The 13,378-nt window shown below is 43.5% G+C and overlaps 1 protein-coding gene across 1 annotated transcript in view; it reads right to left on the reverse strand.

Annotated features, from left to right (window-relative positions):
• Positions 1-13,378, reverse strand: part of VPS53 (VPS53 subunit of GARP complex) — a 62,392-nt gene that overhangs the window by 27,492 nt on the left and 21,522 nt on the right. Inside the window, exons 8-13 of the mRNA XM_083806337.1 lie at positions 10,329-10,407; positions 8,852-8,995; positions 8,132-8,274; positions 7,319-7,460; positions 5,369-5,470; positions 2,122-2,216 (exon numbers count right to left, since the gene is read on the reverse strand). Coding sequence (XP_083662463.1) covers positions 2,122-2,216; positions 5,369-5,470; positions 7,319-7,460; positions 8,132-8,274; positions 8,852-8,995; positions 10,329-10,407 — 705 coding nt within the window. The remainder of the gene's footprint in view (positions 1-2,121; positions 2,217-5,368; positions 5,471-7,318; positions 7,461-8,131; positions 8,275-8,851; positions 8,996-10,328; positions 10,408-13,378) is intronic.

Here is a 13,378-nt window from a genome sequence, read left to right on the forward strand (position 1 = left end):
CTAACCAAGAGAAAACCTGAAATGAAATCATACAATTTTATTCTGGTTCTCAAATCCTTTCATTCCTCTTCTTCTTTTCTTTCACTCAGCCTAGTCAGAGATTTTTCTGCATCTCTGGCAATCACAAGAGGAATTAGGCAGCTCCTCAGAAACCAGCACGAGAGAAGAACACAGTGCTTAGTAAGTCGGTCTGTTCAGTGGTGTGAATGGCACTGAGCTATCTGGATTGTTTGCAGGATAGTTTCCACTGACTGAGTATTTTGGAAGTCCCTCTGCTCATGCGGCTGCAAACACCCGCTGCAAAGTGTCAGTTTGCTGAACCAGCTGAAGGACGCCTGCCTTTCAGCACACTGAAACACAGCTCTGCATACTCGCAACACTGCAGACCTGACAGAGCTACTGCTCCTGCAGAACTGCTCAGCTCACTCATGTACACTTCCGTGGCTCTGACAGACCACGAAGAAGAGCTGGAGACACATCTCCCAAAGGGAAAGAAATGAAATATGCTTCGCTGTTAAGAAACCTGATATTTACACTGCAGTTAAGAGAGGAGAACAGCATCTTTAAAGTCTTTCTTTCAGGTATCTCCTCTTAAATTGCTGCAGATTTTGGCACTGCGCTTCTTTAAATGGGTATGGAAACAATTTTTCAGAAGAAAAGGACCAGGCTGGTTTCTGCCCCAAACTTAACACAACGGTGAACAGAACTGCCCCACTTCTCTCTCTGTTCAAAGCCCAAGCACACAATTATCTAAGCAACTCCTCATTTTCAGACATCAGTAACAGATTCCTCAAAAGTTCAATCAAAGGGGGAAGAAGAGTGAAAATCAAAGAAAAGCAATTTTTGGCAGACAGGGCAGCATGGGGAATACCGTGGCAGTTCTTCTTTGAACTTCTTGCAGCCTGTGGCTATAAAGCTAATATAAAACATCTCAGAACTGTAAAAGAAAAGGAAAAAAACCAACTGAAAGGAGTAGGAGCACAGTGGGGTAGAATTACCAAAATGGGGATTAAAATGGCCCCCAGTGAGATGGGAAGAAGTATTCAAACAAGTTAGTGCTCAGATCACTGAGGTGGGGGGAGGCTAGGGAATCTGCTTCCCTTTGCTTTACTGCAGAGCAAAACCTAACCTTGGCATGACAAACCACTGCACGAGGTTTTATTTACTTACTTACTTTAAGGCATGAAAGATTTGAGGGAAATGGGAAACCTTTTTCAAGATTGCTGTCTTGGAGTTTGGACAAAATCAGGACACTAACTTTGACTTATAATCAAAGTCCACGTGGAAGTCCATGGAAGACAGAAGGGCATTAGATAGCTGAGGTACATGAGGCAGATTCTTGTTTTTCCTTTCTGGCCACTAACCTGGACTAAAAGACTATCGTCAACATTTTTTCAACCATCTCCTCTCCCAGCTGACAACTGCTGTTGTCAGAGTTGCTTTTTAAAAACCTAGTGTGAATAAAGGTGCACAAAAGAACATGGGTGAGAGCTGTAAAAACTTCGCAGAGTTCTAAGCTGAAAGTTCGCCTCATCCAAGTTATTTTGCTGTAACTCAAAAAGGAAGATGAAGAAGGGTTCTAGGGATTAAAACCCCTAAACAAAGCCTGACAAAGTCCCAATCTGTGACCGATGATAATGCTATCTTACTGCCAGCTCATCTACAGCAGCTTTCATCTGAGGATCTCAAATAACTTATTTCTATAAAGCAAATCTTGAAACTCCTCTGCCATGAAGCCACTTGTGTATTTTACAGAAAAAGCAAACCTACTATTTGTGGAAGACATGAGACGAGAGAAAGGCTTATGTCTGCAGTGAGAATTGCAGAGGCAACAGAAGCAATTTCAGAAACACTAAGCCTCTCCCGCAGAAAGGCAGCGGGCATCATTCCTACAGGCTTTTGCAATTACAGATGAAACCAACATCCACAACCCTCTGAATGCTCGTTTTTGCTTAAGCAAAGGCCTTACTCATTCTAACTTTCTTCAACCGTGAGTGCTGCTCGTAATGAAATCAGAAATCAAATTTTCAATAAATTTCATTTTCTGGAGACAGAACCTCCTACAATGCAACAGTAACGCACGTCCAAAAGCAAAACTAAAAGAGCACACTGGCTACTCACTTGTCCTGGGACTCGATATACACATAAAGGTGAGGCTCAAAGCACTTGGAAACAATGCCATGGAAAGGATTGTCAGGGGCCTTTGGCTTCTTTGGCTGTAAGGAAGCATTGAGAGTGTTAGTTTCCAACTTGCTCTGTAAACCTAGAAGAAATTGTAATACAACAGCACGGAGGATCTAAGCTCTCAGAAATGCTACAACACTAAAATTTGTTGTCAAATAATCAAAGGCATATAATCACCAGTATATACAAGGTCAGCGTGTCCCAGTCTTCCCTTGCTTTTACAGAGCTGTCAGTATTCCAAAGAATTATCTTTTCACTTTTAAAATACTATTAGCCTTCAAGGGAAGGCTGCTCCCTACTAACAGACTTCAGTAGAAAAAATCTTAAATGCAGTAACAGGACTCCCCAGGTCACCTCTGAAACGAAATGCAGCAGTTATTTGGAAGTAACATTGAAAAACCCCTACATTTTAGAACATTAAGGATAACAACTTGAAGCTATGGACTTCATCTGGATGACTTTTATTTAGATAAACAGAGTGTAATTACTGGAGCTGGAATTATACAGGCAACATTACAAGATTACTTTCACTGTAAAACATGTTTCTGGGGATGCAAAGACTTCTATTTTAAAAATCACAGAGTGTTAAGCACAGACGCCGTTTGGGAGTCATCCAGTTTACTCTCACTTTAGTTCAGTACTGTACTCTACAAAGTGGCCAAGCACATCTCACTGAAGCCACTGGGACTACTCATACGCTTAAATATGTGCATGTTTAACTATCAGGCTGGACAGGCTCTTTAAACTTGTCTTTGCCCTACAGCTAGATTTCATTTTATTTTTGAAATAATTTTCCTTGTTGCTGGCTGGCAAGCTGACAACTTTTCACTGCCTGCAGAGAGCTCTGGAATGGAATTCTTGCCTCTCTCCACAAAAAGCCAGGATCAGCTCCTAGCCAATGAAGATACAAATTTTTCCAGTTGATTTTTTTTTTTTAAGCATAAAAAAGCAAAACAAGAGAGCCTAAAGGACGTTCTCTCCTACATAACAGAGATGATGGCACTAAGTCATCTGCAGAAATTGCTAGGCAAGTATTTCTCAGAAATAATTAAGGCTCAGAGACGCGATGAATACGAACATATGGCTGCAAACTTAAAGTGAGTGAACAGTTTTATGGAGGCCAGACCACCTCTATGAGACTTGCTTCATTAACCTTTTCACTAACAGCAGGGCTGGAGAATGTAAGTTTTTTACAGCCTTGGGAGAGAGCCACTGCCCAGCATCCTCTACCCCAGCCGCTTTGCCAGTGCCTGCCCGTTCCTGCCGGATGCACGCACTCATCAGAGCTGGGAGGAAAACAATAGGTGGTAATTACAGAAGCCTTCCAGTCGCCAAGGCTCCACAATGGCAGCGCCAGCACAAGGTTGCAGATTCATCATGTTTACGATTTACCAGGCTGGAAGAGCTGAATCCTAAGGCATAGCTGGTTTTTTGCGTGCGTGCGCCTCTGCATCATGCTGCTCCCAGCATGTCTGGTGGAGAGAATACTAAATCTTTTAACAGTAGCAGCGAAGCTGTATTTCTGAGTGTGCAATCCTGTCCAAAAGCTGCAGATGTTTAAGCTATTTCCTCCTTGAGTTTGATGGAAATAATAAAAGGTTACTGTTGTCACAGTAAGGAGGTCTGCAGCTGGCCCAGTTTCCTTTCATTACTATCCAAAGTAAACAGATTAAACCTAACTGCTAGGATCACTAAAAGAGGTTCTTTTTAATATGGATTCCTCCCCCCTCACTCTTAGGCTCCCTCTTACATTCACAAGCGTCTTGAATTCTCAGAACTGGTGTCTTGAAGGAGTTCTACCACTCAACCCTTCATCTTCAACCCTTCCTTTCCCTTCTCTTCTCCATCTGCTGACAGCAGAAAATGCGACCTGCAACCTGAACTCACTGGCACTAACCAATTCTTGGCATTTTGAAACAGAACTGTTGGGGCCTGTGGTGTCATGCAGGTGCTTCCGGCCAGGGCAGAGCGTTCCACTGCTCACTAAAACCAGCCCTAAACCACCTAAAAAGGCTTTGTGATTTCTCTCTTCACTTGCATTCTGGCACTACTGCTTTCTCCCAGGATGTCCCCTCATCTCAACGCTGCATACCGGAGCCAACCTTCTTTCAGCCACTGCAGAGAGCAGAAAGAAAGCTCTTCACAAAAAATACATCACGCATGTCTCCCTGAGCTCCCAATCTCATTCTTCTAGATCACTGATAAAGTCTGGCCGGTACCGGCTCTCCACACTGCATTTTAATGGAAAAAACAAAACTTTGCTTTATCATTCTGCTTCAGGACTACTGTGTGGTGAGGGCAGAGGGCTGCCCTCCAGAGGGGATGCACTGCACCCAGCCGTGCTGATGGAAAGCTACCAGCCCACAAATTATTTTGGGGCACGGATCTGAGTAGGTCCTAGGTCCCCAGTCACGTATCAGGCTACCACCTGTAAACGGCCCGTGAACTCACTGAGCAAAGGGAGGGTACCTATCCCAAGCAACATATAATTGAATGCTTAGAAAATATCTGTCTGGTGAGTAAAAAATAGAGGGCTTGCAGACTTTGATACTGGTGCCAATTAAAACAAAAGTGCTTACTATTCACTCCTTTATTGTTTGCAGAGGGCTTTTGAAACCCAGTGCTTTTACAAGCGGTTAGGTGTTGCCAGCAACGCAGAGGTAATGGATGAAAAACACTACAGATATAAAAATCCCAGCAGTAATATATTTGGAGTGAAAACCTAAAACTGACACTTGAAAGTTCAATGAGCTGTCTGATGACTCCAGACTTAGTCTGCTTGGCTGACAAGGCAAAATATGAATTGCAACTCCTTGTAGTGGGAGCTCCTCCTGGGATCTGAAAACCCAACTATGCTAGTTCATCTTCCTTTGACAGAAGTCCTCTAGTTACATTTGAGCCGTTGCTGCATGGGCTAGAACTGAATCCTGCTTGCTCTCATGTGACTGGATTGTCTCTGCACTATTAACTGAAATAAAGATTGCTTTGGTTTCAGTGAAGCAAACCACGGCAAACCACAGTCATACTGGGAGCTTGTATGCTGCACAGAGAAACAAAACTGTGCTAAATGAAGTGCTGCGAAAACAAACCCTTCGAATCAATGTCACAGGAAAAGCTTAGGTACCACCAGAGATTTTGACACAGAGACTGCCTCACTGAGGACAGGAGAGCTTCAGAAACTTACTTTTTCTGCATCACTTTTTTCAATTACAATCTCATCTGTCTCTGTCCCAGCTTCATCCTCGAGAAATGGGTTGGTAGAGGGAGGAGGCACTTCTGGCTTTTTCTGTGTTAAAGGTTAAAAAAAGGAAACTCCTTAGAGAACAGTCTGTTTTGACCCCACAGTCCACACAGCCACATCCATGTTTTGCTTTACTAAGCCCTTCAAAGCACTGTACAGCAGTTTGTCTTCTCCAAGCACAGCGGTGACTGCAGACTTCAGTGTTTCACCTGTAAAGCCTACTCTTCTTACACCTACGCTCACCCAACTCTACCTCAATCATCCCTGGAAAGGGCATTTTGATCAATGTGAAATTCCCATCCTCTCAAACCCCATGCTCCAAAACATGTGGTCTCCACCAGGAAGACCCATCAGGGCTCCCTGCTGCTTCAGCGGCTCTCAGGTGCAGAGCCCAGAAGGGTACAGAGGCTCAAGCAGAGCTCAGAGCGGTTCCTCCAGCGGCTTATTTCTTTGTATTCTCTTAGAGAGCCATGTGTCATCAGGAAGCTTAGATGAGATGGCTCCTGTGCTCTGACCATCTCCCTCTCTCCCAAAAAGAGGTTTCTGCTCAGGTTTTATTTAACTTGCAGGTAAAAGCATCTGAATTTACAATTCTAGCTGATGCCTTTCTCCTACGCAAGTAGAGGCACACGTGTCAGGGTGGCTCTTGCTCAGGAGGCACTGCTGTGACTCGCTCCTAAATCCTTTGAAAACACAACACGTAACTGCAGGACTGGTGACACCACCCCTGACAGGAGGCTCCAAAACTCTGCTGCCGCTGCAGTAAATCCTACGTTATTGCTCCCACGACACTGCTCGTCCCCACTGTGTACTCACTAGATAGCCGTTTAAAATTATGGGCTTCATTTTGTGTTTAAAACAGGTCAGATGACGACATCTCGAGTGTCATAGCCTCTAGGTACATCACATAGACAGGAGGGGAAACTTTTTTCAAGCCGCACTCTCCCCTTCTGTCTATTTCATTTGTAACTGATTCTGTGCCTACTTTTTCCACAGGGATAACAACCCAGTGAAGTCAATTTAATTAAAGCTGCAAACTTTGTATGAAATTTGTCGGAAAAACAAAGCCAATATTCTTCAGAGATCTAAATTCAGCCAGGAAGAAATCCTTACAGGACTTCCCCTTTTTAATTAGCAGCACCTGCTGATCCACAGCAAATTACAAACAGGCCCAGCAGGCTTGCCTCATAAACTGAATTATCACATCCAAGTAGGCTTTGAGGAACCAGCTGGCCAGAGCAGTGAACCTCAAACCAGTGGCTCCTGAGCCACATGTGGGCTCTGTGCTCCCAGGGCACTTGGCTGGCAGAGCACTTAGATGAGATTTCAGGCATAAAAAGCAGAGAGATGACCCCAGAGGCATTCACCGAGGTGTTTCTCTTGGCTCTGCCTTTACAGCTTACCAAACAAGACACTGAAAAGTGGAAGCTATCGACACCCCTGCAAGATAAATTAACCCAATGTGAGACTGGAAGTTGTCACCATGGGGTAAACGTGTGGTAACTAGAAATGAACCGAGGAGACGACTTTCAGTTATAATGTGTCATCAATATGCAGAGAACAAATATTATAATGCAGTCACCGTGCCGTAATTACTTCGTGGTTCTCCATACCAATGTGGCTTCAGCTGCAAACAGCAGCATCCAGGAGAACCAACGGAATACACAGTCAGTGTAGTTTCCTTCTTGTGAGCCCTACACCATCCCCTCTACCGTAACTACAAGATCAGGAATCACTTTCTCAACTACAATCCACTGAATACAGTCACACTAAACATTCCACCTCCAGTGGATGCTGTAGGTGACACTTTTTGCAGCTTCCCATTACCATAGCTATGTGTAAGATGGGCTTTTTCCCGCCCAGGAAGATGTAGAAAGGGTTGCTCTTGCTTACCACTGTCCCATCACCTAGAGTGCAACCTGAGAAGCGTTTAGCCAGTAGTCCTTCAAAGTTGGTTGTCCTCTGAATTGCAAACAAAAGCAATTTGACCTCAATCTCCTTTGCTCTTGTACGCATTATCTTTGAGAGCTCAGTCCTGAAAGAGTGAGAAAATGGGGAAAATAAATGTGGTTTTCTATAAAGATCCAAAACCTAAGAATGAAATTCATTTTATTACCTAGAGATGCTTTCACCGCAAAACAAGCTAATTCCTAAGATGCTCACTTTAACAACAAAACTGCTTTACATATCACACTTCAAACATAACCACAGTTGTTAAGAGCTTTGGGTAACAGGACCCTGCCTCCAAACACCCAGAACACACTGCAGGCAGGAAACTCAGCAGCACCAAATCTTGGGAAGTGCAGTGACTAAGGAGGAACCCAGAACTCCTGCCAGAACTTTCCTCTGGTCCCCTGCCTCTGGCTTTCAAAGAACATAATCCAGAGCAGTCACATCATAGTCTGCTCCCACCTTTTTTTCCCACTTTCTTCTAATATTACTGATTTTTACCTCTGTACACTGAAAATCCATTTCCATACTGTCTTGCTCTCTCAACAGTAAATATAATTTTAGGGTTACTTCTTGGGTTGTTCACTCTCTACTCGCTTTTAATCACACGCAATTTACATACATATATATATATACACAAGTAGATTGCCTTTAAAGCCCCATGACTATGTGATCAACCTGGCAAAAGACATACCCAATCTTTTGTTTCAAGGAAGCTGCCAGGAAGCGCCACAAGCCTCCCTGCCCCACGCTCACCTTGTGACGTGACAAAACTCCACAGCGATGCGCTCTGTCATGCACCACTCCTGGGGAAACATGCGCCCGTATTTCTCCTCATAGTCCACCAGCTGACGTTTTATCCAAGCGTAGCGCCTGTCAATCTTATCCAGCCAGGCGACCTGAGATGGAGAGCAGTATATTTAAGAACAGTACCTTTAACAGCAGCAGCTGTTCATACTCAGCCCGACTGCTTAACTGTACTGTTGTAGTTTCACAGAGGAGCTTGGGCTACTGATCACAGTTAACTTGATCACTTTTAATAATCCTGAAGAATGACTTCTAGCATTTGAAAAGTGCCAAAACACATGCTAGACTGAAAATCCTATCCTGTGAGAATTAAGAGAGCAAATTCCGTTGAACTTTGTTATTAAGGGTTTTGGGTTTGCAATTATTAGAATATGTTTTCAACACTTTACAGGGCAGAAAGTGTATCTAACTTGTATTTATTTGTTACAGTGCTGATCTATGAACTTAAAGAAGTTCATAGAAGCTCTAGAAGAGGAGGAAATCATCCTGGCATAAGACAACATTGCCTCCCAGCTCATCAGCCAGTCCGTATCACACCAACAAGTCACTGCTTCCAAGCCCTCGGGTCAAAGACACTTTACCACAGGAAGCTGTGGAAACGTGAACTTTGCATTTTGCTCTGCAGGAGCATTTACAAAATTCAAATGTAGCTCGCAATGCTTCCCTTACATCTTGGTTCTCTTGGAAAAGGACCAGATACTCCGAGAGGTGTTGTTTAATAAATTTCTTGATGATTTCCTGTTTGATTCTGGGATCCAGGACATTTGCGACTAGACACGCATCACGCAGGACGTTGCTGGGTCCACCAGGCCTCTAACAAAATAAACAGGAACAAATGATTAAAGGTTGAATAGCTGAATGGGTGATTGCAAATTGTACTGCATCCAAGTTATCTCATTTTTATCCTTTCCCATTATTCTTCTCTTTTTGATGCTACTCTATTATTATTGAGGCATCTTTCTACCGTTGGATGAAATTGAGCTCCCTCCATTTCACGGGCCAAAAAGTTCTTCTGTGCCTCAACAGCCAGGAATCCACCTACTGCAGAAATGCAGCAACCTCCTTTACAGAAAAGAACCATGGTCCTAGCACTTCTGAAAATTCTTTCGTTGTCCTAGATATTCAGAAGAACAGCTAAGGAGAAGTGGCTGACATGGAACAAGAAAACTTATTTTCTGCAAAACTGAAGGCCAAAACAATGGGGAAAAAGCAGTCTAGTGATGACCAGCAAGCAACACTCAAAGGAGAATCTGCTGGTCTGTATTGACCCCTATGATGATGTTAGGGGAAAACACAGAAAATTTAGAAGCATTAAAAATGCTCTTTTGAAGCTGCTTCGTGTGTACGTAGATCTGCCCTTCATCAAGAACCTGCTCCAAGTAGCTTCCTCATTTCTGTACTTTGATAGTTTTATGAAGAACCCAATAGAGCTGGCACTTCGGAAGACAAAACCAGCGTTTTCTTTAGAATGAATTCAAATTCACACCTACCTCCATGTTGTTTGCAAACATTTGGATGCATAATTTGGGGGAAGCACATTTGGTGCCTTAGCCCTAGCCCAGATCTGTATCTGTGCTGAGTAAACAAGAGACAAACTTGGTGGCAGCAGCATGTCAACAGACAGCTTGTGCTTGGCTTTCCCTGGATACAACACAGACTTTTTGTGCCCAACAAATAACCACAAACACAGGTGAGGAACACCTGGATTACACGCCAAGGGTGCAGGGCCCCACTTTGGTCTGTAGGGCCACACAGTGCTTGGTGTAATCCTTGACTGGCTCGCAGACCTCACTGCAACTGCTGTGTTTTAGCAACAGTCTGACTTTCAAAGCCACCGTGATGGGGTTCTCACCGATCAGTGCTTTTTCTGTCTGTGCAAATGATCAGTGTACCAGCACTTCTCAGCCAGACTCAAGATGCAGCGTTGACAGAGGAAGGGTGTTATTTCTCTCACACATTCGCTGGAGAGAAACAGTGAGAAATGTGTTCAGCACCCTGCAGCCTGGGAGACTCATTTGCTTTCTAAATTAGCTCCTGAAACAGAGAGATCAAGCCTAGATGTAAAATGAGATAAAAGCCGATGACAATGATGTTGGCTAGTTTTCAGCAACACTTTTCAATGGGAAGAAGAGGGGAAGAGCTTTACCTTTGTACCTTGAGAAGGAAAGGCTTCCTCAAAGTCAGCCAGGATCTGCTGTCCTAATTCATTTTGCGCTGCCTTCACCCTGATGAGGACAGAAGAAACAACTTTTGTTCCATTTTCTGCAAACTTTCCTACGAAGTGGACTGAAAAACTAACAGCTACATAGGGTTCTCTTAAGGGACGAAATAAAAAGTATGCTAAAGAAAAAAAAATCCCCATTAAGAAGGCCTGCATGTCAAAACTGGGAAAGTATTTCCTCCACGAATGACACTTGGAAGACAGCTCCATCTGCACAGCATCAGCTCCTGAGCTCTACTGGAACGAGTCCTCGATGCTCTCGCGCTGCTGCAATTTAGTATTTCTATAATGGCCACTTAATCAGCTGAGAAATCAGCAGGGCTCCTTTAATACCAAGGTGATCGATTTATAGCGGATCCTTATACTTGTTTCTGTTGATCAAGTTTCAAAAAGTATGCTTTTAACACAAGAACTTCACAAAGCCTCAGTCTTCATAGCGAACCTTTCACAGCTCCAGGTGCACTGACCTATTTTTAAATGCATCCATGTGCATGCTGTTGGCCGCGGTTTTATCCTATAAATCTTCTGTCTTAAGCAGCATAAGAGCAAAGGTATGAGACGGGTGAAAAAGTCCGAACAGATCACAATCTTGCTCTTTATTTAGTTGAGAGAATAAGGCTTCCAATTTCCAGAAATAAAAGTCAATATGGCTTAATTGATACTTCTAGGGAAATGGAAATGCCTACACGTACTGGAAAGAGCCAAAATAAATAGTTAGGCACTTACATCCCTCTGCAGCCCTCACATTCTTCCATCACTTTTTATTATACTGGAAACACTTTAAGGACTAAATTGATTATTCAAAGCAGTGGATTTTTCCACTGAGATTGATATGTTAGAAAGAACGGGTACATTTACTTTTGTGAAAGCATTTCAGCCTGTGGGAAGAATTCGGGTATTTTTTTTGTTTACGACTCCTCAGCTTCATCAAGGAATGATCTGTTTCTTTAATCTTCCCATTTTAGGTCCATTAGGAGCGGAAATGCTCCGCTTCAAGCTGACCTGACAATGCTGGAGAATAGTCTGGATTCTTTAACGGTGCCAAACGCCAAAAATGCTAGTCCTTTAAAAGTCATGGCTGAAATATAACTTTGTATCTGTGATTTAACTGTAAGTGCGACCTGCCTTATGCAGGATTTATCTGAGGGTATTTTGCTTGAAAAGCTTCCTGCCTGAAAAGTCAAACTTAATTCTCACTCAAGCTTTCTGCTTCAGAGGATGTTTAGAAATCTTTCACCCTTCCAGGTACAGATCCACAGTTAACACCTTCGTAACTGTAAAACAAAAGGGATTCACTAATGTGCTGAAATAGAGCAGAGAATTTAAGCGAGGAGGAGGAACTCAGCCCAGCAACCACAGCTACAGGCAGACAGTAAGCATACTAACCCTGGGTTGAAAAATTTCATCTTTTCAGTGATCAACAAACAAAAAGCCTTTAGTTTTACGAGTCACATGAATTAATGAGTCTGCATAAACACTGGACCCATGAGCCGTGGTACTTCTTGCCTTGCATACAGCAGGGACCTTCCTGTTAGACAACAGCTGCAGCTCGAGTACAGTGGGAGCACTGGAAAGAACAGCAGCCAGATTCCTCAAGCCTCAACAAATTTAATAGAGGCACTGTCAGGCAGTTAAAAGCCCTGTCCACAGGCTTTGTTGTTTTAGGCTTTGATTCAGGAAAGTACTTAAGGGTATCCTTAATGGGGATTCTCATATCCTTGAACTAAGAAACTTGCATGAATGCCTTGCTGAGCTGGGATGTTAAAGTAGTATTTTTTTTTAAACCTGTGCTGCTTAAAAATCTCTTGAAAGCAAACAAGGAAAATGAGTTTTTTTTATTTTTTTTTAATGTTTTGAGAGATAAGGATGGGGCAGAGAAATCAAACTGGCCGAAGTTTTAGGCATGTGTGAGCAACAACAGGGTGCCTCAGCACCCTCCCAGTAATTATCGCTCTTTCTGTAAGCACACAATCCCACACAATTATTTCTTTTCCCACCAGCACACGCAGAGAAACAAAAACATTTACACCGTGTTTTTCCAGAAAGATTGCTTTAGGCGGAGAACACAGGACAGCACTTGCTTCAGCCACTGGAGCTTCCTGCTCCCCCTGGAAAGCTCAGAGCCCTTCTGTAGCTGGGGACAACCTTCCTGCAGCAGGAATGGAAACTGCCGGGGTAAAAGCCTCAATCCCAGGGCGAGCTCCACTCGTGTTCACCGCTGAAGGACCGCTTGTGCGTGTCTAACAGAGCGTGTGTTCAAATACTTACACGAAGTGAATTACCCACTGAGGCTCAGCAAGCTCAGGCACTCGCAGCTGGTAACAGATTTCGGATCTCTCCCCGGGCTGGTTTTGTACACATCTCCCTCCCTGACTGGATCCCTCCCGGCAGCCTGCTGGGGTGCCCAGCAGCCATCCTGGCTCGCCGCAGCAGGGAATTGCTTTTTCCCGGGGTTGCTCGCATGTGCCAAAACGTTTGGTTATACGAGCAGAGATTTTTGGTTTTCTGATATTTGTTTTATTACTAGTGGCTTCTTGTACTGTTTCCCCACCATAAAAACAACAAAAAAAAATCCTCACACTTATGCTTCAAACGACTAAAATTACTAGAAACCGCAATCCCTTTAGCCAAAGCTACCAGAAATCTTAAACTACGCCTGGCAGCTCGCTGAGATACAAAGAGGCTGAGCTAGCCTGTTCTGCTGGGGCAAACTTATAATCTTCCTTTTTTCCCCCCCAAATACTTTCCAAGGTTTTTTCCACTACCTGCAAGGCTTTTTTCATGGGTGGGTTTGTGACCACTAATTGTAAGCTCCCCCTACAGATTGAGAACAGAAAAGAATTGAGAGATAAAATATTGCTATTTACTACAACAACCAACCTCCAATGCACCACAGCAGTAGTTGTTTTAGGAACATGATTAGGAGAACGCTCCCATTTGGATGCGAATTATGTCATTTTTACATTGATACTCAA

Source organism: Anser anser (genome assembly GCF_964211835.1).
Source record: "Anser anser genome assembly, chromosome: 20".
Lineage (NCBI taxonomy): Eukaryota > Metazoa > Chordata > Aves > Anseriformes > Anatidae > Anser > Anser anser.